This window comes from Pseudonaja textilis, chromosome 1 (assembly GCF_049901715.1).
Source record: "Pseudonaja textilis isolate UNSWEBS1 chromosome 1, rPseTex1.2, whole genome shotgun sequence".
NCBI classification, from domain to species: Eukaryota; Metazoa; Chordata; class Lepidosauria; order Squamata; family Elapidae; genus Pseudonaja; species Pseudonaja textilis.
This window is the reverse complement of record NC_141990.1, coordinates 265,537,027-265,561,334: the sequence shown is the minus strand read 5'-3', so window position 1 is coordinate 265,561,334 and position 24,308 is coordinate 265,537,027. Positions and strand designations below refer to the sequence as shown.

The following is a 24,308-nucleotide window of genomic DNA, read 5'->3' as shown; positions in this document are numbered from 1 at the left end:
CACTATGGGATCCAAAATCTATTTTAAAATATTGTTGCCTAGTTTACTGAAGCAAAGTATGCAAAATAGTTTGAAAGTGCTACATAACTGCTACACATTGTTACTATGTGAACATTTTGCAAGACAAATTCATTGCAAGACATTGTCTTTTCTTCCTGAATTCCATCTGTCAAAATACTCCACAATAAAAAAGTAAAGCAAATAAAAACTATAAAACAATAAAAGAAACCATTTGGATATCAAAAAGAGGAAGGTGATGAATTACTTTTGTTAATTGCAGCCATTCCACTACCTTAGGTCTTCTAGAGAAAAACTTTTCATATTTTTGTTAGTATTCTTACCTAGAGAGCATGCCCAGAGGTGTAACATTAAGTGATCCCATCAGCATTGCCAAGGCCATCCCTGGGGCCTCCCGTTCTATTACTTCTTTAGTAGCCTGTAATCAAAGATTAAACAGTAGACTGAGTGAAAACTACAAAAATAAAAGATAAAGATAAATTTCACCATCCCTTTCCTAAAATCAGTACAACATGGGATTTGAATGTGAATCAATCTGAGCATAAAATCATTATATACTTATCTTACTAAAATTAGCTTATGCCTATATCATATTCTGCCACAATGTCTGAAACTTGTATAAAAAACTGTGTCTTTCAATCACTGATCGTAACAGATTTGCATCTATAAATATTAAACATTATTTGTATACACTTTTGTCTGTTCCTTTAGATTTCTCCTGGAAATCCAAAAGTGCTGAACATTTCAAAAAATTATAAGAAAGGATTGGCTCATATGGTCCTTCAAAATAGAGATGATTAAATATTTTCTTTTTATGGAAGGTTTATATTTTCTGTCCTTTTTGTTGATTAATTATATAATAGATCTCTTTCTAATTGGAAGACATTTGTATACTGAGGCAATCTTTGAGATTAAAATGATAGCCACCTTTCAATTATACTGTGCTCAGGGGTGGGATTCAAATTTTTAACAACTGGTTCTGTGGGTGTGGCTTAGGTGGTAGGCGTGACTTGGTGGTCATGTGACTGGGTAGACATGGCTTGGTGGTCATGTTATTGGCTGGGTGTGGCCAACTCAATATCACTCACATCGAGGCACACATCTCCTCGTCTGGCCTCTCATGACTGTGGGGATGCTGCAACAGTCGTAAGTGTGAAAAAGGGTCATAAATCACTTTTTTCACTGCCATTGTAACTTTGAATGGTCACTCCACACAAGCAAAGTACCAGCAAAGGAGGGAAAAAAAACTCCAGAGAAGTTCCTGAGACAGGAAGTCTAGTCCTGCCAAGAATGTAATAAGGGTTAATGGAGAGGCAGTTTCTGTAAGCAACACCAGAATGTTTCCTTCCTGCCTTCCTTACAGGATTAGGCCAGTAATTTCTTCTAACAACTGGTTCTCTGAACTGCTCAGAATGTTAACAACCGGTTCTAGTGAATAAGTGTGAACTGGTAGAATCCCACCCCTGACTGTGCTCTTATTTTAAAAAAGAAAAACCTAATTTAAAATGAAACTTGTATGTAATATAAATATATTTAAACAAAGTATAGAATTATAATCTTAAAGTTGAATCCCTGACTTTCAAATCAAATACACAACTCAATACAAAATACATGGTTGGCTCTTATAGTATAAGCTAATGCAAGGATAAATAAAATTAGACAATTGCATAAGATTAGGCAAGAGAAAGAAAAGGAGTTTTAAGGCAGAAAATGCATTCCTATGTAGATGATCTATATTTGTAGCAGGTTAGTTTTATTGCTAGATTCAGGTTCCTTTGCCCAGGCTTTCATGACCATTTATTGATCATTACAAATATTACTGGATGGACAAAGAAAATAAAGCTATTTTTGTGCAGGACCAAATGGTCTAATTTCCCCTCTTTTTCTAACAAATTTTCTAGAGCATTTATAAAGGAAAGGAAGTCTGAAATTCAGGTAACTGGAAAAATGTATCAGCTACCACAAATCATAATCAAGGGAAAGTCTACTAACTGAAAACATTTGTTGATGACATAATAGCTAAACTTTGTATACAGGCCTCATGGCCCATTTTTAGCTATTATCCTGTACACCTTGGTCCCATATCTTAAATTTCATATCATTTATGTCCCTAAATTTCAGTCAGATTTTAATGAGAATGCAATATTGGTAGGACATAAACAGCCCTTAAATTGGGTAATTCTGGTTCCAATCCTAAACCATTTTCTTCCCACATGGCAATATTTTCTACTCTTTTCTTCTTTTACTACTATATTCACTAGGTGGAGAAAACCATGTTATTTAGATCCTGTTTTATAACAAAGAACAGAAACATTTTTCTGCTTCTTTTTCTTTTTTCTTTCTTTTTTTTTCCAGCAAGCTTCCTCATTATTCTATCTTTGGAAATATAAGACTACCACCTCAGAATTCCAAGAACTGGATCAACATTGCTTGGTCTAATTAATTATTATTATCTAATTAATTATTATTGACAAATATATGAACTACTTTAGGGACAATAACTGAATTTTATTAATAAAATATGCCTCTATAATATATAAAAATTATATAGTGAAGAACAAAAAATAAATGAGAATAATTGGAATTTAAAGTAATGGATATTAAATAAGTTTACAAAATTCAGATAAGAATTCAAATGCCACAAATAAATGATCAAACTAAATCCACTCCACTATAAGTTTTTAAAAATTTTTTAAAGAAGTCGGTGTGTGTGTGTCCAGCATTAAGATAAATCTCCCCTTTTGTCCCACTTTCCCAAATTAAATCCCTCCCACTTTGAATTTTTTTGTTTATCTCTTGAGGAAAATTTATAGATCCCAAATAGTCCAAATTGAGCAGTCCTCTCTCAACAGAGGTGGAAGGATACAACATCATCTATCCAGTTTACAACATAGTCCTTTCAACAGTTCTCTTTTAGAGACTCTCTAAAAGAATGCAAATGACCAGCTGTCTGCAAGGAGTTTAAATACTTCCATTCCCCACCACCCAATCAGAGCTGAAGAAGTTTCTTGGATAAGAAGTGAAATGTCTTCAAAGAAAAACCAGAAAGTCCAGTTGCCTCTTGAAAAAAGCACTTCTGGGACAACTATGACCTGGATGACTGAAACTTTCCATAGACACCCCAAATAGTACTTGTATATTTTTTAGCATAGAAAATATGAAAGGAATATATGACACTAGGGTGAAATTTACAATTGCGGCTATAACTTAAAAATCAGCTGAACAGCTATACAGAAAGGATAAAAGCTAGTCACTTGTCAAATTATGTTTTCAGAAATAGATAAGAAGGAACCAAGTGATTAAGAGCCAGAAGGAAAAGAAAGTAAATACATGAAACAAACACATGAAATAAAGATTTTTAGGGATCACAAAGGGTCCAGGGGCACACCAGTTATTTCAGTTCTTCTAGGTCTATATAGTTCCATAAGCCTAGTTAAATAGGATTTAGGTAAGTGAGGTGTGAATAATAATAGTTATTGTTATTATATATCAGTCTGGTTCACTGAGATGATTGTAGGACTGAGGAAAAACATTTGGAAAAAAAATATGAACATAGGGAAAGCTGAATGCTTATGGAGAAAAGAAATCTGTTGTTATACTGATCACGACTGAAGTCCTCAGAGCAATATCTAAAATCCTTGTAATATGCATATACTGAATTTATCAGACCTAAACTCCCTAATTTTACAAAAAAAAAAACCCATCCTGTTTCAAACTCTTTGTATTTTTAGATGCTAGCTGAATAATTCTTAGATCTTTGATTAAGACTTGAATTATTAGGTTTCTGCCATCTTAGACTGTGAATCTAAAGTAAATTACTCACATATAATAATATCCCACAACCCAGATATGGCTGTGAAGTTTACATCCTCAGAGGAGGATGACAGCTATGGTTCAACCATCTGTGTCAGGGTCCATAGAGGAGCCAGATGAGGAGTATCCCTCCCATAAATAATAAGTGAAATGTAATTTACAGAAACCTATACCAGATCAGCTATTGCCTGGGTCAACAAGGACCCTGCTAGATGTTGGGGTTCCTGGACATCTGGGCATCTGGGGACAAGTGGACTGCAGGCTGCATTTTATATATATAAGAGCCGAAGACAGAAGCCTGAAGATGATGAATGAGACTTCATCGAAACGTTGCCTAGATACTTCGAATCTTACGCGGGAGAAAACCCGAACAACCAAAGATCCACATATATATATATATATATATATATATATATATATATATATATATATATATATATATATATATATATGTTTGTTTGTTTGTTTTCTGAGGTTCTTGCGGGTATTTGTATGTGGATCTTTGGTTATTCGGGTTTTCTCCCGTGTAAGATTGGCAGTATCTAGGCAACGTTTCGATGAAGTCTCATTCATCATCTTCAGGCTTCTGTCTTCGGCTCTGTGCTTCTCAGAGTGATGTGAGGTTGCAGACTCACACCCACTCAGAAGATGAGACACGATCACGGACCAGAAGCCGCACTACAGCTGCATCACTACCCACTTCAAACCCTTCCGAGCCATACATGAAGCAAACCGACACCCACTATGAAGATGCAGCACGACCACGAACTCGAAGCCAAACACAAGATCACAGCTCACCAACTCAAACCCCCCAGCAACTAAGACTAACCTGAGCACAACCAAGCCCCCACCTGAACAGAACACGCCTCCAGCCAATCAGAACACGGCCAACCCCCCAACCAATCAGAACACAGCCAAACCCCCAACCAATCAGAACATAGCTAAGCCCCCACCCAATCAAGTCACACCCCCACTAGCAGTTAAAAGGAAGAAGCAGCTGCAAGCTCACATCACTCTGAGAAGCACAGAGCCGAAGACAGAAGCCTGAAGATGATGAATGAGACTTCATCGAAATGTTGCCTAGATACTGCCAATCTTACGCGGGAGAAAACCCGAATAACCAAAGATCCAGATATACATATATATATATTAACGTTGTTGAAATGAAGATCAAAATTTATGTTTATTAAAATATGTTGAAAAAGTTAAATTCAATGGGGTAAATTCAATGGGGTAAATTCAATTTTTCACATGATTGTAAAATCAACAATTTAGAAAACTCTGACACTGAGAGAAACAGTTAGGAGCTGAGAGAAACGAATTCAGTTTTTATTTGTTATGAGTACTCAGAGAATCCTTTTTGGGCTAATGACATTTGCAATTTGAAAAACATATTGTGACACACTTAGTACGTGACTGCCATGGGATATTTGTACATTTACCAAATGATTGATATAGTGAACAAACAGTCACTATAGTGGACAAAATACCCTTTTATAGAAGGCTAACTAAGAACTGATTGGCATTCCAGGTACTCCTTTGTGGCTGTGATTACTTTTAATTTATCAATATGCCCCTTTCCCCTCTACAGGTTGTACAAAGTCTGTTTAGAAAATTGTGTTTTGCCTTACAGTATGGCAATTTTCTTTTAAAATACTTTATTGAAAACAAATAGCCTAACAAAATTAAATCTAATATATGTCTCTGAAAATCAGGTGCAAAGAATGTAAGATTAGGCCCTGCTTGTTCACTATTCAAAAAACCAGTGGAAACTGGATGCCTTTGGTTTGAAGGATTCTTATATTGTTTAATTCCATTTTAAAAAATCGTCTTGGGATTAATGGAGATCTTTTCAGTTCGGTGATCTGAAAAAAATGGTTCTATTCCTTAGACCAGTGGCTCCCAAACTTTTTCGGTCCACCGCCCCCTTGGTGCTACAAATTCATCTTCGGTGCCCCCCATCCAGGGGTTCAAATTTCTGTGGCCATGGCCTAATTTGAGGGTGTGGCTTGCTGGTCACATGACTGGATGGGCGTGGCCAGGTGACTGACAAACCAAATACAAGTGGTCCTCACTTAATGGCTGGTTGTTTAGCAAGTGTTCTCATTTATGACTGGCCTCCCCAGAGCTACTTGACCTGTTTTTGGAGTTTTAACAGCTTTAGATCAGGGGTCTAAATCCTACCCCTGCCTGTGTGTGTGAGAGAGAGAGGGAGAGAGAGAGGTTGGATCAGATCTCTCTTCTCTCCCACCAATGCCAGAAAGCCACCATCAGTCAAAATTCATATTGGTGGTCTCTGGGATTTGGTGGTCCCTGAAGTCCAAAACTTTGGCGACCCCTGATCTAAAGGGGTGAACCTGAGAGAGGGAAAGAGAGAGAGAAAAGAAAGAGAGAGAGAAAGAGAGGAAGAAAAGAAAGAGAAAAGGGAAAGAAAGAAAAAGGGACAAAGAAGGGGGGATGGAGGGAAGGGACAGAAAGAAAAAGAAATAAAGGAGGGAGAGAGGGAGGAGAAAGATAATGAGATATCTATTCTAGTTCAATCACCTGTTCCAGCAGGGTTAGAAGGGAGTGTGTGTGTGTGTGTGTTCTCCTTGTAATTTACCACTACATTTTGGTTTTGCCTTCTTCATAATTGGCACTGTAATACATTGGGGAAAAGTAATTTTTAGGGTGGAGATCTGGTCCAATGGATCCTGTTTAAAGCCTCAACAAAATGTGAGAGATTCCTGGTGGTCTTGACCATGTTTCGTCCACAAAACCTTTAATAGAAGCCAAAGAGGTTTCAATGTGCTGGCAAAGATGTTTCAATGTGGAAAAGGGCCTCAGTCTAAACTAGGCCTCATTCAATCTGATGCATCAGGTCTCTTTTTCTCTCTTTCTCTCTCTCTCTCCCTCCCTCTCAGATTGGCTTTGTTCTATTTTCCCAATATGCCTGAGGGGCTGGAGCTTTGAACATGGATGGATGGATGGATGGATGGATAGAGAGAGACAGGCAGGCAGGCAGGAAGGAAGGAAGCTTTTGGATAGATGGATGGATGGACTGATGGACAGACAATGCGACAGCAGCGGCACTTTGGGAAAGCAGTGGTGGCGGCTTTTCCCAATGTGCTGCCACTTTGGAGGCACCGGCTCCGGAGTGGTGCTAGTCAATGGATGAACCTGCAGGGCCAGCCGGCGCCTCAAACGCCCCCCTGCTGCCTCTTAGCGTCCCCAAGGGAGCTGGCAGAAAGGCGCTAAGAGCCAGCAGGGGGGCGTTTGAGGCGCCAGCCAGCCCTGCAAGTTCACCCATTGACTAGCACCGCTCCGGAGCCAGCTCCTCCAATGCGGAAGCGGTGGCACATTATGTGCCGCTGCAGCTGCGTTCGATGCACTGCCCCCCTGCCACCTCTTAGCGCCCTTCTGCTGCCTGCCTTGGGGACACTAAGAGGAGGCTGGGGGGTGTTCAAGGTGCCGGCCCTGCAGGTTCACCCATTGACTAGCATCGCTCCGGAGCCAGCACCTCAATGGGTGAAGCTGCAGGGCCGGCCAGCACCTCGAACGGCCCCCCTGCTGCCTCTTAGCACCCCTCTGCCAGCCCTTTGGGCATGCTAAGAGGTGGCAGGGTGGCGGAGTGTTGAATGCGGCCGCGGTGGCACATAACGCGCCACTGCTTCCGCATTGGAGGTGCTGGCTCTGGAGCATTACTACAGTCATAGGTGAACCTGCAGGGCCAATGCCTTGAATGCCCCCCTGCCACCTCTTAGCGCCCCCCTGCCAGCCCCCTTGCCTCATAGCGCCCCTAAGGCATCCCACTGCCCCCCAGGAGGCAGTACCGCCCACTTTGCAACCGCTACCTTAGACTAATGAATAATGAAGTATTTTTCTAAAAATACCAATTAATTATAATGAACTACTGACACAAAAATGAAACCTAGAACTATTCTTCACTGAATATGAATATGAACAGGGAACAGATAAATGGTCATCAAGTATTAAAATCATGCAGTTTAGTTTCAGACAGGAAAAGTTTTTTCAAACTTGCAGAAATAGGAATATGGCACCTGTCTGCAATGTACTATATTCCTGTATAGATGTATATATATATATGTATTATAAATACTGTATATCATTCAGCTGTATCAAATAATACCAATCACTGACTTGAGACAACAAGTAGTACCACTTACTGACTACTTGTTCAGTTACTATTCAAAATTACAAAGATTACGAATGTTAGGAATGCTAGGAATAAAAGGAAGAAATATAAAGTTGGTTTATTTGATCAAGGTTAAAATATATTAAAATTTCTGGTAACCTTTAACGGACTTTTGCTGATACCAGGACTGAAATGACTACATTTATAGATAAGAGATGGGATATGGGAAGAAGAGATCTGAAAATTGAAATAATGCAGAATGCAATATTCTGCTGACAGCGACAGCATCATAATTAATGCATAGATCTCACCTCTACAGTATTTAGTCCTTATAAATATATGAATTTATAGATCTATAACTATATTCTAGATATCTATTAAATACCAACATATTGTCCTGGGCTTATCGTATATCCTACATTCCTAATATCTCTTTTGCAATTCCTAATTAATTTATTTTACATTTTTATCACACAGTGTTAACAAAACAATTCTTAAATTTTAAAAAAATGCAGTCAGGTTATACGGTGGGTTTTTCCTAAGTTTCTTTCTCTAACCATTAAGCCACTGGGGATTACTGCTTCTCTTATCTGATTGTTTCCTAGGCAGCCTCTCTTCCCCTCATTCCTTGTGGTAACCCACACATTCCATTCCACTATCATTTTTAATATAACTAGACAGATATATACATGAAAGTTGCTTCTTTGCCTCCTCAGACCACCAAGACTTAAGATTTAAATCATAACATTTCTTCAAGACTTCATGGACACCCCCCAGTGATGACATCCTGCCCCCCAGGAGTCCACGGACCACAGCAGTGGTGGGATTCAATTTTTTTTACTACCGGTTCTGAGGGCATAGCTTGGTGGGAGTGGCAGGGGAAGGATAGTGTAATCTCCAGTCAGAGGTGGTATTTGCCGGTTCTCCGAACTACTCATAATTTCCGCTACTGGTTCTCTAGAACTTAATCTGGACCACAGATTAAGAATCATTGGATTAGGCAATCTCTGCTTTTATTTTCAGTTGTTTTATCTTTGACTTGCTATTTTATTGCTATTTAGTTTTTATTCCTACCATGGATATTTTAATTTTTTTGTTACATTGGTTAAACATGTGCAATACAAAAAAAAAAAAGCCATAGCATAAATAGATTTTTTCCCAATAAGGTGAAATCTAAATGAATCTCTCATCTCCTTAGGCAGTTTTTCCAATGGGTCTTCACCCAGGCACTGATCAGAAAAGGATTTGAGCCAGGACATGGGTACTTGTGGCACCTTGCTCGTCTGCCATGGTTTTAAATCTATGAGGCTTTTCTTTATTTTATGCTGTTTTTGTTAGTTATCCAGTGTTATGTTATGCAACACTGGCTACCACATACATATTTTAAATAAATTAATATGGATATTTTCTGATATAGCATGATTGATATTTATTTCATGGTTTATATCTTAGTTTGGTCTTCCTTTTTCCATATATTTTTCTACAGAAACCATATTACAGACTTTCTGTTTGATTTAAAGTATTTTTTTCATGCTGCAAGTTAGCAAGGATTCTTTTTTTGATAAATTATGATATTTAAACAGAAAATGGTTTCACCAGATGATTTGCTAAAGAAAACAAAATGGTTTCTGTTTTGATTTCACCAGTTTCTTTATATTTTCTTTATATTTTCAATTATTCACTAAATGAATACTACACTACACTCACCTATTTATTTAATCAAAAAATAAATTTAATAATGATTTTAATCATTTGCTGATTTCATATTAAAAATGAAATTGAATAGTTGATTATTTACTTGCTATACTGTAACATATACAAATAAGAAATCTTACAAAATAAATTTCTGAGGCTCATCCTCTGTTTCTAAAAGGATTGGCAGTCGAATGCTCAGGTTTGAAGTAGGGAGGCTGGATAGAGGATTTGGAGGTTACTTCTGCTGTACTAGCTGAAATTACCCTTTTCACCATTGGCCAGCACCTTTGGATCTAGCAAATGACTATACTATACTGCGGTTCACTCCTTGTGATGAAATGAGCAGCAAACAAATTTAAATAAATAAATAAAGTAAGTAAGTAAGTAATTAAGTAAGTAAGTAAGTAAGTAATTAAGTAAGTGACTACACCAGTGAAAACTAAAATAAGTTTTTTGTGGGATTAAGCAAAAATTATCTGCTATCCCTTTGAAAACCTACAGCAAATTGATTAAGAATCTCATTAAATAAATAGTAGCTCCATCTTCCTTGGGTTCAACCTAATCTGGCTCTTTTTATCCAGATTCCAACTATCTGTACATATCAGGAGAAGTCTTTCATAACTGGAATGGTCTGGAGAGGTAACATACAGTTGAGTATCATCAACATACTGAAAAGACCCATACTCTGACCCAATATACAACCTCTCCCAGTGGTTTTCTTTTTTTAAATAAAAGTTTAAAAGTAAAAGAGGTCTGGCATGTTGTCACTTATAACCATCAACTGGAATCATCAACTGAAGAAGGATAAAAACAACTGCAATGCAATTTCCCTAACTCTGCATATAATCCAAAAAAGATACTTGACATATTTATCAAAGTCAGCTAAGAGGTCTAAAAGGATTAGAAGGAATCTATTCCCCCCTCTAGGTCTGAATCTTGACTAAAAAACATTCAATAACCAATTTCTTCTAGTGAGCCTAGAAGTTGCTTCCCTAACACACTCCTAATAATCTTTCTAAAATGGGAAACCTGGAGACAAGATAATAGTTATCTCATACAGTAGATCCAAGAAGGTTTTAAGGAGGGCATACCATAGCCTCTTTCAAGTCTATATGAAATACTCCCTCTCACAATGTTGCACAGATTATTTTGGGAATCCAGTTGACTATGCTCCCCCCTTTCATCCTCCAGAACAGCTAGAAAGGATATATATCTAGTTCATATGTGGCAAGGGACATAATGAAAATCCTGCCTATAGCACTGGAATCCAAAGGCCTAAAGGTGTCCCAATTAGCATGGTCAGACATCAGCCTCCACTATATAACTCCTTTATGCCAAATCAAGAATCTGAATGATTTTATTAGTGAAATATTATTCATAAAAGTCTTAATAAAATTATAAAAGCTTTGCACCTGGTCATCTGTGCTTCAGGAAGATGCAAGAAATGAGAGCAACTAAAACTGAAAGGCTCTAGAAGCAAAACAGCGCTGATAACAGCATTATCAATAGACTGGGTTAACTTAAGTCAATACGTATACCAAATAGTTAAGAAGAGGAATTTCAAGCAAGTTTTGATAAAGATATCCAAATGCATTGAACGTTGGCTGAAACATGCACCATTCAAAATTTAACAGAGTGAGAGTAAAGACTACACCAATTAACATGCCACTGGTACCATGAGATTTGCAGGGAGCAAACTGATGGTGATTGGAAGTCATGGCTTGGCAAAATTAGTTGTACCTAGTTAAAGAGGAAAGAACAATCTATTAAATTTGATGTACAATTATTTTTATGTGTATTTTTCTAACTTACAAAAGCTATTATAAATCTTCAGTGATTCTATATTTATCTGCTTATTTATTAGGATGTTCTACTATATTCTTAAGAAAAAGTGGTTTACATGAAATAGTGCAGAATGAAATGTAACTGACAATTAACAGCATTAAAACCATAGAAATAACGATAAATTCTAAAAGTAAAATCACATAAAGTTTAAAACCAATCCCGTCCATTACTCTTGATCTTGTTAACACACATGTATTATAATTTTGTCAGCTGCTATCTACTGTATGTTTAATTTTCTTTTATATTGTGCTTGTAATTTGGTTTTAATAAATTTTATGGTTGTTAACCACCAAAAATCACTTGTTTAAGATGGCAGCCATATAAAACAAACAAACATCAAACAAATTAAAAATTATAGGAATTACATTACTGCCCTATCACATCATTCATATGTACAAAAACACACAGAGGAAAAAAATTACAAACTGTACACATAGATAATATGGAATTCTGATGGTAATATAAAGTAATCTTAAGTATTAAGTTTGTAATTTCTGTATTGGCAAATCAATTTGCCTATTATATAGTGATCCAGTAATACACCAATACTACACAAGAGTATAAAACTCAGTTTCAAACATATTCATTTTCTAGATATAATTAAAAATCCTTGCAAAGATGGCTTTGTGTGATTCTTAGACATTTAGCTGAATTGAATGGCAAAGCCAAAGATAAGAGGATTTTCCACTGGGAAATTTTTATTTTGTGTTTCAAAGATCTCAATTTAAAAATCTCAACTAAAATGGTAAGACTCCGGAAGAAATTAATTTACTGAATCCTTAATTTTGCATTTCTTAAACTGAGGTGAGGTGGGAATGAGGGTAATATAAAAAATAAAAATAATTCTGCTTTAATGGTAAAGAGAACAAAATGTTGCAAGTAAGTCAGTCTTCTTGTTTTAATTTTACTAGGAAGAAATTAATTAGAGTATTGCCAACCTCCCTCCTCCCAAAAATTAAAATCTTATAAGTATAATAGAGAAACTTCCTGGAAAGTGATGCTAAAAGATTTCAGATGAAGAATTATAGTTTAGATTTATCCATTTGAGCAACAGATTTAAAACACAGTTGAAATGTCATACACAAGTCGAAGGCAAAATGAAGTGTTTTTCAAATGGAAAAGTCAAGAACAGAATTTTATTAAGAATTGAATATCATGAACAACAAGACAAAAAAGCTATTCAAACTATGAAAGTTGCAAACAGAAAAAAATGCAAGAAATGATACATCAAAACTCAAGAATGTATGTTTTATTTAATATCTGATTTGAAAGATCATTCTAGTAACTAGGAACATTTGTTTAAAAAATTCCTGCTCCTTCAGAATATATATACATTTTCAAATGATAGAATAAAGAAAATTCTATGATGCAGACTGGCTGAATTCTAACACAATGAAAGATGTTAGGAAAGTTTCAAATTAAAAGCAAGAATTTTGAAACCAGAACAGGATTAGAATTCTTCAAGAGTGTTTCTCAGTTTTACTACATTGAATTTTTGTCTGTTTCAAATTATTAATATCAGAAAAAAAGCAAAACCAGATGTACAATAATTGTCCTGCTATATTGGAAGTCGCTGCTACTAGCAATTTAAATATACTTGATTTAATATGATGCCATCAATACATGGTTCAGGAAACAGGATTCTCTATTAGTTGAATGACAATGTGAGAATGGAAATTTATGTTAAGTCAGAGATTATACTGTACTTTTTACAAAAGATTAAGAGAAAAATTCCCAGGCAATTTCAATTGTGTGAAATCTTAACATTGAGACTAAGGAGAAAGACCTACTTTGAAGTTGGGATTCTTTCTCAGAAGGTCCTTGCATCTTCTTGGAATACTGCATGAAAAGTTGCCAGAAGATATTTTAAAGAGCATGTTACTGTCTTTTGAAAAGCTAATGCCTTCTAGATTTTTTCTTAATAAAATATAATGGTCAGAGTATTCAGTAAAAAGTTTTCTGTACAATTCTCTTTAAAAAAAGTCTACTAAATGAAATAATATCCCTAAGGGAAAAAAAAAGGTGATATATGATGGAATTACATCAGCTATTCCATTGAGAGCCCTTGCTAGCTTTTCTGTAAATGTGCTATTTTTCTATAGCTTATTTCTGACTTTTTGTAGATTATACATTTTCTTAACTAGAACAATAATTAGAACCTGTTCATCTCTATCACTCATGTTAATCCAAGAACAGAACTGGTTAGTATAAACTCGACATGGTGACACATTACACAAATACTAAAGCAAATGTAGTAAAAAAACTATTCCTTGTCATTTTTTATATAGGCCAATGGAAAGCATCCCCACTTTGTACTGTTATAAAACATCAAATCTCCCTGCTGCAAATCTCCCTCTGTGTGTGTGTGAGACATAATGTAGTCTTATCAGTAATTTAACAAAGAAAAAGCTATACAGTAAGAGATCTATTCTAAACTTTGCAAGGGTTGGGACCTAATATTTTGATTAAAAAATAAAGATAAATTCTAAAAATCCAGGCATATGGTACTGAATAAGGGTAAACTGGAGCCAGATCAAAACATTTTTCTCTTCTTCACATTTTTAATTTTTTGATGGAAGAGTAAGCAGTATATAAACAAGAAAGAACACACAATCAGCAAATGATTGGGATTCCGTAGAAATGGCAATACTAGTGTGCAGTCAAATTCTAACGGTATCATGTGATCAACATAAGCTAGTGGTCAAACAGACAAGGCAAGAAAAAAAGGCAGACATAGCAAATTGACAGAGCAGGATCAATCAGCAGATGCACAAATCTTCAGGACAGCAATTCAATGAAGTCAGCAGATGCATAATATAATTGGAAACAGTGAAAAGAGGGGAAAGGTTTGACAAGAGGTAACTGGGAGTATCCATCAATAGTCACATACAAGTGGCAGCCAGAACACATGGGCAATATGTTAAGTAAATACTACAATCAAAGGTGTAAAGAAGACCATTTCCAGGCAATCAAGCAGCAAACAGTGCATTGCAATGCCAGGTAGCCAGCAAGTAGGCAAAGCAGAAAGAAAGCAATGAGAGCCATATCATTTTTTTTTTAAAGCAAAGACTGAATAGGGCCATGCCCAGGTATGATTAGAAAAAGCAGCTGCCAAGGAAGAAAAATAAAGCTCTTGAGTAGCTATCGGGGCTGTTTTAATTCACTATTATTTTGGTAACTAAGATTACTGTAAGTAAAAGAACCCCAGAATTTGGATGCTCTTGTTCTAATAAATAATATAGAGGGCAACATAGCTATATGAAAATTCACAAGAATACAGAACACAAATGGAGATGAGGCTAAGCCTTAAGGCCTGATGGAGATCTGGGGATCCTCCAATAAACAAAATTAAGAACATGAGACTCCACAAGGAAATTTTAAAAAATGAGTACGCATCTAAACTTGTTTTTGATAAATGATGCCAAAATAAAACAAACAAAAATACTAGCAATGAACTGGATTAGAAATCATTGGCTGGGATTGAAGATATTGCTTACCCCTCTCTGGAGCCCACAAAATGGGAATGTTGGGAATTTCTGCAGCAGAAAAACAGAAGAGAAAAAGGGATTTCTGACTCCCAGATTCAAGGAAAAGCAGATCAGTTAAGGGATGATGATGTGCTTACAGCATAATAAGAAGTGGTCAGAACCTTTGCTCATTCCCAGATGCAAACATTTTCTGAGACTTGAGAAAGGTTTGAAAAGCACAGAGCATTTAGTATGATAATATTCCATCTCTATTCACAAAATGACACCACTTACCTTTAATTAATTTTCTTAGGAGAGTTTGCCCCCATAAAACCTATACATGGAATGAGGCAATATCTTTAAATGAAATATGCCACACATGCAAAAGAAAACAGACAGTTCCAAATGAATATTCTGTAGGCTGCACCAAATAGTAGAAATATTTTGTACGCAAATCAGTACATTGGATTAGTCAATTCACATTTTTGCCTTACAAAAATGTTTGTGTTTTGCAATGAGACTTGCTTGCTGCAGCTAAATAACGCTTGCTTATTTATATCCCACCTTTATTATTTTATAGATAATTCAAGGTGGTGAACACATGCATTACTCCTTCATCCTCCATTCCCCCACAACAACAACCCTGTGAGGTGAGTTGGGCTGAGAGAAAGTGACTGGCCCAAAGTCACCCAGCTGGCTTTTATGCCTAAAGAGGGACTAGAACTCACAGGTTCCTGGCTTCCAACCTAGTAACTTAACCAATAAAACAAATTGGCTCCCCAGTTCTTCTATATGGATAATAGGCAACCTTTTCTCATTAAAAGAATAGGAAATATGAACAAACGAAGTGTGCATGGACCCTTGAATTTAATATCACCTAAATGGGATAATTTTTTATTTAGAAAGGCAGTATGACTAATCATGAATCAAGGTCCATGGGACTGGCATGGAAATAGCAAAGAAGTGGCCTGTGGTGCCTCTAGTAGTGAAAATGGGGTGCAGGGGGGCTCAGGTGGCCTCCGCACATCCCATTTTTTGCTAACCCGCAGAGGACATCTACAATGCTGATCCGGCCCTCCAAGAAATCCACCAGGGGATTTTGACATCCATGGTCTATGTAGAAGAATGCAAAATTGATGAAGCAAGAAAAACATACTAGTGCATATGATGATGATGATGATGATGATGATGATGATGATAATAATAATGTATTACATTTGTATACTCTCCCACTGTCAATAACTCTGGACAGCTTACAACAATTAAATTAATTGCAATAAAACATAAAAGATAAAGACAAACAAAATATGGTAAGAGCAATGAAGTGATTCTCCCTCTGAGATCTGGAAGTGATCTCTTTTTTAGGATATAGATTTTATAATATAATTTTTAATTTTTATATGAAACTGATATAAAAAGTCTATTGTTGTTTGGGTTTATATAGTAATTGGACTGAAGTATAAAACTAAGTACAAATGTACAATGTTGTATCATCACTTTTATATATATTTTACTTTAAAAAGCAGATTAAGGAAATCTAGTTAGTGAAGCTATGTGCACTATATTCATTAAAGAAAGAATGAAAGCATTACCATGGATAAACATATGTGTAAGACAGCAGATTACTGAGGAATTCATTATATATACTACCTACAAATAAAAATCTGAAGGCTGTGGTGTGCTATATGGCAGGAGAGGTCATGATCATATAGAATAGAATAAAATAACAGAGTTGGAAGGGCCTTGGAGGTCTTCTAGTCCAACCCCCTGCTTAGACAGGAAACCCTACACCACTCCAGACAAATGGTTATCCAATCTCTTTTTAAAATCTTCCAGTGTTGGAGCATTCCAACTTCTGGAGGCAAGTTGTTCCACTGATTAATTGCTCTAACTGTCAGGAAATTTCTCCTTAGTTCTAAGTTGCTTCTCTCCTTGATTAGTTTCCACCCATTGCTTCCTGTCCTGCCCTCAGGTGCTTTGGAGAATAGCTTGACTCCCTCTTCTTTGGGGCAGGCCCTTTGATATTGGAACACTGCTATCATGTCTCCCCTAGTCCTTCTTTTCATTAAACTAGACATACCCAGTTCCAGCAGCTGTTCTTTATATGTTTTAGCCTCCAGCCCCCTAATCATCTTTGTTGCTCTTCTCTGCACTCTAGAGTCTCAGCATCTTTTTTACATTGTGGTGACCAAAACTGGATGCGCTATTCCAAGTGTGGCCTTACTAAGGCATTATAAGGTGGTATTAACACTTCACGTGATCTTGATTCTATCCCTCTGTTTATGCAGCCTAGAACTGTGTTGGCTTTTTTGGCAGCTGCTGCACACTGCTGGTTCATATTGAAATGGTTGTCCACTAGGACTCCAAGATCCCTCTCACAGTTACTACTACTGAGCAAGATATCACATATACTGTACCTGTGCAATTTGTTTTTCTTGCCTAAATGCAGAACCTTACTTTTTTCACTATTGAAATTTATTTTGTTAGTTAGTGGCCAATGTAGAATTTCCTCTTCCACAGGAGTATTGCAGCCACTGTAGCTAATTTGAGATTCTGGATTTAATAGTCTTATGCACTCTTATGTTTCAGATAAACATGCCTCCCTATATTTCTTATGAAACACACAGTTCTTTTATCCCCATTCCCTATCACTATCCTGCTTAACAATATGGTACTACATCCTTGGTATATTAAAACTGCTATGACAAAAGCTATTTGCTTTTGTTTCCATACATTTAACCAGGCTTTCTTGGACTAATAAACACATACACATACACACTCACATCTCAAAAATGTGTCTAAAGAACAAACAAAATATTTAATCATATGTGTTATGAATGTGTTAATGTCTTGTTTCCTGTCTGTATTGCCAACTGGTCAAGTATCTTGTTCTGATATGTATTTAATCTAGATATTTTTAAATATTTTCATCATTTTCATTTTAAAATGTTTTCAGTATTTTTAATTTAATATTTTTTTCTTTTTGAATGTTAAGCTACTTGGAGCCATTGATTGAGATGTGAAGCTATAGAAATCGAATGAATGAATGAATGCATAAACAAACAAACACATAAATAAATATTATTGAAAATAAAATATTTGTTTATCCTCAAATAAATGTCAAGGCTGTTCCACATATATTCTCTAACAGCCTTGGATTTCAGAATAGTGTGCAGAGTCAGAATGAATGGATCATCAAACAAATTAACCCAAAATTCTCCCACAAATGACCAGGCTCAAAATTATCCTACTTTGGATACATTATATAAACACTATCCTTTGGAGAAGGCTGTAATACCTCATCCCTTTCCTAAGAGGTCTGTAGGGGGTGTGCATAAGCACACCAACGTGCCTACCGTCCCTGTCCTATTGTTTCTTTTATTTTTATTTTTATTATATGTATCCATGTATTCATAACTATGTTTTTACTTATACCTATTATCTTGTAAGCAATTGACAAAAATAAATAAATAAAAAATAAAGAATGAAAAGGAGGATTACCAGGGCGAAGGCAGATGAACTGTTAGTTGCAGTGAATGCATGGTTGGAAGACATGAAGTTTATAGGAAGAGAGAAAATCTATCTATGTGATCTCTAAGAGTGAATACCAATTTGATGGTACACAATTTATCAATAAATTTAAGACACAAGGAATTTGTCTGCTTAATTTTGAATATCTATATCCCATTAACTAAAGCATGATACTTGATTGATATCTAGAGAATTGCCTACCTAATATGCTCTAAAGCCTATAGTGGCACTGAAATAAATGATATTAAAATATTAATACCCATGTCAATGTCAAAGGTAGTTCTAAATACAGTACATGAAAATTGATGTAATAGCCAGGCTAAGAGAAACTGAAATAGTTTGGTGATTTTCTCATTTGGAAAGCAAATTTAGCAGTCAGTAACAAGATGGACAGTCCAGAAATAGAAAAGAGTTGCTTATGAGAGTTGAAAACACTGCTCACAGCATCAATCTCCATGAAAACCTGCTTTTACAATGCCACCTGTACCTGGGATTATATGCTGGTAAAAGGCTGATAATGAAAACATGTTATCTTTTTTACAATTCCACTCCAAGTTAGAGATGACTATGGTTATGCCAATCAACAATGGTAACTTGTTTCCCAATTTTTTTGAAAAACTGTTTGCTGCACCACAGATATCTACTGAATCAAGTGAAATTATCCATTGGTCTATCCAATATTAACTGATATGAAATAAAGGTCCCTGAAATTAAATAAATAAACATTGATTACATGGACATGTCCATGAATATTCTTGGCAAAAAGCAGAAAGGAACAAGTAAAAAAGAAGGAAACTAAGTATCTCAGAGGGAAAAAAACAGTAGAATTTCTTCCTGAAGCAGTGACAGTCATAATGAAACGGAATGCAAAGGTGAGAACATGTCCCTTTCATAGTGGGTTATGACAATTTGCAAAATATCTTTCATATATAACAAAGGTCTGAATATGCCTTTGTGGAATTGCACAGTGCTGACAAAGAAGATCAAATTTGTCCATTTGAAGCCAAAATAGCTGATCTGCAAAAATGATAGAGGCAGAAAATTTAGAGACTTCAGGAATGTGTAAATTAGTCAGCTTTCTTGTGGAAAGAACCTCACGTTCAGAGAAATAGGGAAGAACTTCATAGAAAGACTCTGTATCCTTTGGATGGCCAGACATCTCACTTTTGCACAAAAAATATACTTCAAGGAATTGACATTGTAGTTGCTCCTAATACCAATAAATATAAATATAAGCTGTGTTGTGATAAACCTGCTGTTACACTTATTTAACCTGGAAATGAGACATCAGGAAAAAGGGGATTAGGGCTATATTATATATCTCACTGAAAATGTGTGTCAGCCAAAGAAAAAGGAAATATCAAGGATTAAAGCCAACCATTAGAAATAATATTATCTGGATTATAACACCCTAAATTAATGAATTAATATGGGGCTTCTTTGTTCAGAAGAAAAATATGGACACCACAGCTGTGCATGATATAGAAAAAACTATTTTATTTAATGTCTGGAAAAGTTCACTGCATTCTACATATTCTGCTGAACAGTTTTGGGTCAGCCATTGTTTTAGCAGGTTGAAACACCATTCTGAGTGGCACTTGTATTTATTTACTTTTTATTTATTTACTTTATTATCACTACATTCCACATGGTATCATAGCTGATACCAAATGATCATAACTTAAAGCAGAATATAGAGATGATAATACTTAACACATCTCCAAAACCTTTCATAAATTATTCTAACCAGAAATATTCTAGTATGGCATAACCCAATGACATGTCAGATCTCAAATCTTTCCAAACCCTTCTCCCAGGGGTGGGATATGACAGGGTTAACTACCGGTTTGGGATTTACAAGGTTCGGTGATTTATGATGTGCTTCCCTGCACGGTGCGAGCGGGAGCCTGTAAATCATCGCCTGTAATCGTCATCAGCACGCTGCGTGCAGAGAAGCAGCCTTTGAAACAGCCCTCTTTTCCTGCTTTTTTAACTAGCTGTGCCTCGTTCGGCAGCTGAAGTTGAAAAATCAGGAAATAAAGATCAGGTAAGAGCCCAGGTGGGTGGGTGGGCAAAAACATCAGCAGACATAGAACCGGTTCTATGTCTGCTGCTCTTCAGAGCTGCCGGTTCTACAGAGGTGGACAGAACTGGTAAAAACCCACCCCTGCCTTCTCCTATTTGCCAACAAAATCCCAGCTTGGTATATCTCATTAGCTCTCCTGCCTCCTCCATATTCCCAGCAATTTTCTTTCCCTCCCTCCTGCAAAGGCACATTCATTTTAGATAACAAGAAAACAGGATCGACCAGCAGTCCACGTATGTAAAAAAATAAATAAATCTAAAACAGTCATTCATAACTGTATGCTTATGTTCAGCCAGCATGCCATATTTAGAAACTGAAATTTAATACCTAGAGACTGGGAAATACTGCTGTAGAAGAGCTCCCTGCAATTTTCTTAAATGAATAGGTGTTTTAGTGAGTCAATGAAATAATAGAAATAATGCCCTAGATTACAGATAAACAATAAATAATTTATCTTATCATCTTAAGAAGAAAAAAAAAAGAAATCTGAAAGTTCTCATAAATTGTATTTGTCTACATAAAACTAAAGTGGGGAAAAAAATCTTCCTGATACAATCCTTAAAAAAAAGATTAAGGTCTCTCCTACCTTCCTTCCAACCAAAGGGAGCTATGAGTAAATAGGAAGTGCACTTGGAGAGTAAATGGTCAATACTCAACACATGCAAGAAACAGGGCAGGACTGGAAAGGCTCTGAAGCATGGGTAAGTGAAGGACAATGGGGCACTGATGATAACCATGGCGGGAGTGAGGCACCAAGAAAACCAAAAGCTGGCAAGTTAATAGAATGTGCCATTTTGGGGGTTACTGAAGGAAGAAACCTTTTTTTTTCCAGCTAATGTCCTTAGCTTTGTCCCCACTCCTTCCCTATGGACCAGTGTGGCCTAGGACACCCTATTTGGACTTGGGTATTAAGTAATCAGCCCCATTTTGTTCCATGCATAGTCCAAAACATCCAAATTATGCATGCTTAGATTTAGACTGGGAATATCTAAAAACTGTTTTTCCATGGACATAATGTTTTGTACATCCTTAGTATATGTATACTTTCCAAAGCTTTAGAACCTATGTATGATTTTAATATACCCACCTATAATCCTCATAGTGCTGTTAAGTCAACAACACTATGAGGATAGTAAGCAGATATATTAAAATCACTCTTACTTGCTGGCTTATTTTGAGCCATATAAGCATCGCAGCTTTACGAAGGCAAGGTGCACTAGTGAGACAATATAGAAAAATTATGAACAATTCACTTCTAGTGGTGCATGTTAACCTTTCTAATTTATCAGCTGGAAGACTCAATCCACTTTAACATCGATTCCCAATGGAAAATCAAATGGGTTGCTGAATGCCCAGGCATAGGAAGACATATAAATGACTCCAGAAAAAAGAGTGCCAGATTTTGAATTACTACATCAGCAATAGTCAATCTTGAATAGGATTTGGACCTCACACAGAATCTACAGGGACTTTCTGTATAAATGAGGCACAGTATCCTCCCCTTAGTGTGACTGCGGGGTCCTATGTCAAACTGTAGATCTCAATATGACCAGCTGTAAGCTGAAGGCATATAGTGGTCCAGTATCTGATCTTCTGTTAATATAAATGATGCCGTGCTTCAATAGTTAGATCGCCTAGACATTGGCATTTGAACATTGATTTTTTTTAACATTTATATTTTATTGTGTTTTACTAATCTAGATAATATATATAGATAATATATATATATATTTATATACACACACACACACACACACACACACACACACACACACGTATAATATGCCATAGGCTGAATAAATAAATATTCAGGGAGGGAGGGAGGATGGGAGGAAGGAAGGAAAGAAATACACGTATCTAAATTTTGTATGATTCTTGGTATGTGGTGGTTTTATGCCAGTGAAAGAGAATATGAAGAGTATACTATTATTTATTTATTTACATAATTTATAGGCTGCCTGATTCCCAAAGACAATGGTTGGCTTACAATTAAAAAAATACAAAACACACACACAAAATCATAAATGCCTTCCCCCAAACAATATATAACTAAAGAAAAACCATCTAGCAGATACTTCGATCTATACTCTGTTACAGAGTCTGTAAGAATAGTCAGGTCATTAATAGCTTCTTGAATGTCACCAGGATGGGAGATATCTCTGAGGAGATATCATTCCTGAGGGCAGATGCTGTGACAGAAAAGGCACAGTTCCTGGGTCCTGAGCACCACCATGCTACCCAATCACACAGGACAGGCAAAATCAAGTAAAAAGAAGTGTTACATCAAATAACCAGGCCCTCTGCCATGAAGGGCCTCTAGGCAATAACCAGGACCTTCAATTGCACCCAGAAGCCAAATGGTAACTAGTGCAGTTTACAGTGTGATTATGTCACATTGGCATAATGCTCATGTTACTGCATTTTGGATCAACTGCAGCTTCAGCCTTTCTTGAAGTGACTAAAGTGTGAATGACCATTTGAAGAGTCTTTCAACACAGAATAGGAAAGTAACTAAGTGAAGGCAAATGTCAAGAACTATGTTTTGTCTTGTAATGTTTGCCGCCAGGCAAAATCTGTTCCAGGTGGCTTGCTGCAACTGCTGAATTCCCTCTTGCAACTTTCAGACACAGTGTCATGTGGATTTTATTACCATTCTATCTCTGAAAAAGAAGTATACTACCATCCTAGAAGTGGTGGATTTGTTTACAAAGATAGTTCATTTCATTCCTTGCAAGGGCCTCTGATCTGTTAAAAAAAACAGGACAATTTTTAAAAAATGTGTTTAGGTACAGACATCTAGTCAATCATATCATAGATATCAATTTACCTCCAAATTTTGGAAGGTCCTTTCCCAAATATTAGATGTAAAAATCCATTTGTCATTTAATCAACATCCAGTGATGAACAGCTAGGCTGAATGACTGAATCATAAGCAAGATCAGCATCCAGAGTTATGTCTCTCATCAACAAGACAATTGGGCCGAGTTGCTTGCCACATGCAGAATTTGCCTACAGAAACTTAGTAACCCTTACAACAGCATGTCTCCTTTTCAAGTGACTTACAGTTTCTATCCAAATAAAACTCGGAAGTTTTTCATAATTCAGACTTCTTGTGGGAGAGGCAAACTATACAGCATCTCTTAAAGAACAGCTAGATTTGGTAAAGTTTACATTCAGTGAATTGCAGATACACACAGACAAGAGAAGCCCAAGAAGGATTTGTTGCAGCTTTTTATGACGTTTTTGATTGATTCTTCAAGAAGCAGGACTCAAAACTTAATGGCCCATTCCCAGTGGTTCAGTATGTAAATTCAAAGTGATCTTTCATTTGCAATTGCCTGCATTGGTGGCAATTGATCCTATTTTGCATCAGTTATTGTTTCTGCTGGGAGCATATCCCTGCAGGTTATGTCTGAACTTAACTTCACATTCTGTTGTTTTGTTTATGGGGGTAAGATTGGAATTTCCAGAATGTGTTTCCCTGTTGTTGGCAATGTCGGGGAGGGGGGGGGGAGATGAGGACTTTACCCCCCTCTGTAAATGCATGCATGCAGGTTTATTATTTATTATCTATTCTTTGTGGGTGGTATTTATTTTATTTGTGAATTTACAAACTGCTTCAGTCTAGGCCTAAGTGGAAGCAGCAAACTCACCCTAAGTAATAATAACAAGAACATGCCACAATACACAACAAAATATATAATTACGGTAAAATAAA

General features: G+C 36.4%; 1 protein-coding gene across 44 annotated transcripts in view; it reads right to left on the bottom strand.

The window, feature by feature from the left end:
- Positions 1–24,308, bottom strand: part of GPHN (gephyrin) — a 224,934-nt gene that overhangs the window by 93,653 nt on the left and 106,973 nt on the right. For 25 of the 44 annotated variants that reach the window (XM_026708419.2, XM_026708427.2, XM_087921648.1 and 22 more), the window contains one exon: positions 342–436. In XM_026708419.2, coding sequence (XP_026564204.1) covers positions 342–436 — 95 coding nt within the window. Of the gene's footprint in view, positions 1–341; positions 437–13,296; positions 13,346–15,003; positions 15,043–23,270; positions 23,331–24,308 lie in introns of those variants that run through there. The other 19 variants (XM_087921663.1, XM_087921653.1, XM_087921645.1 and 16 more) reach the window with 3 other exon arrangements.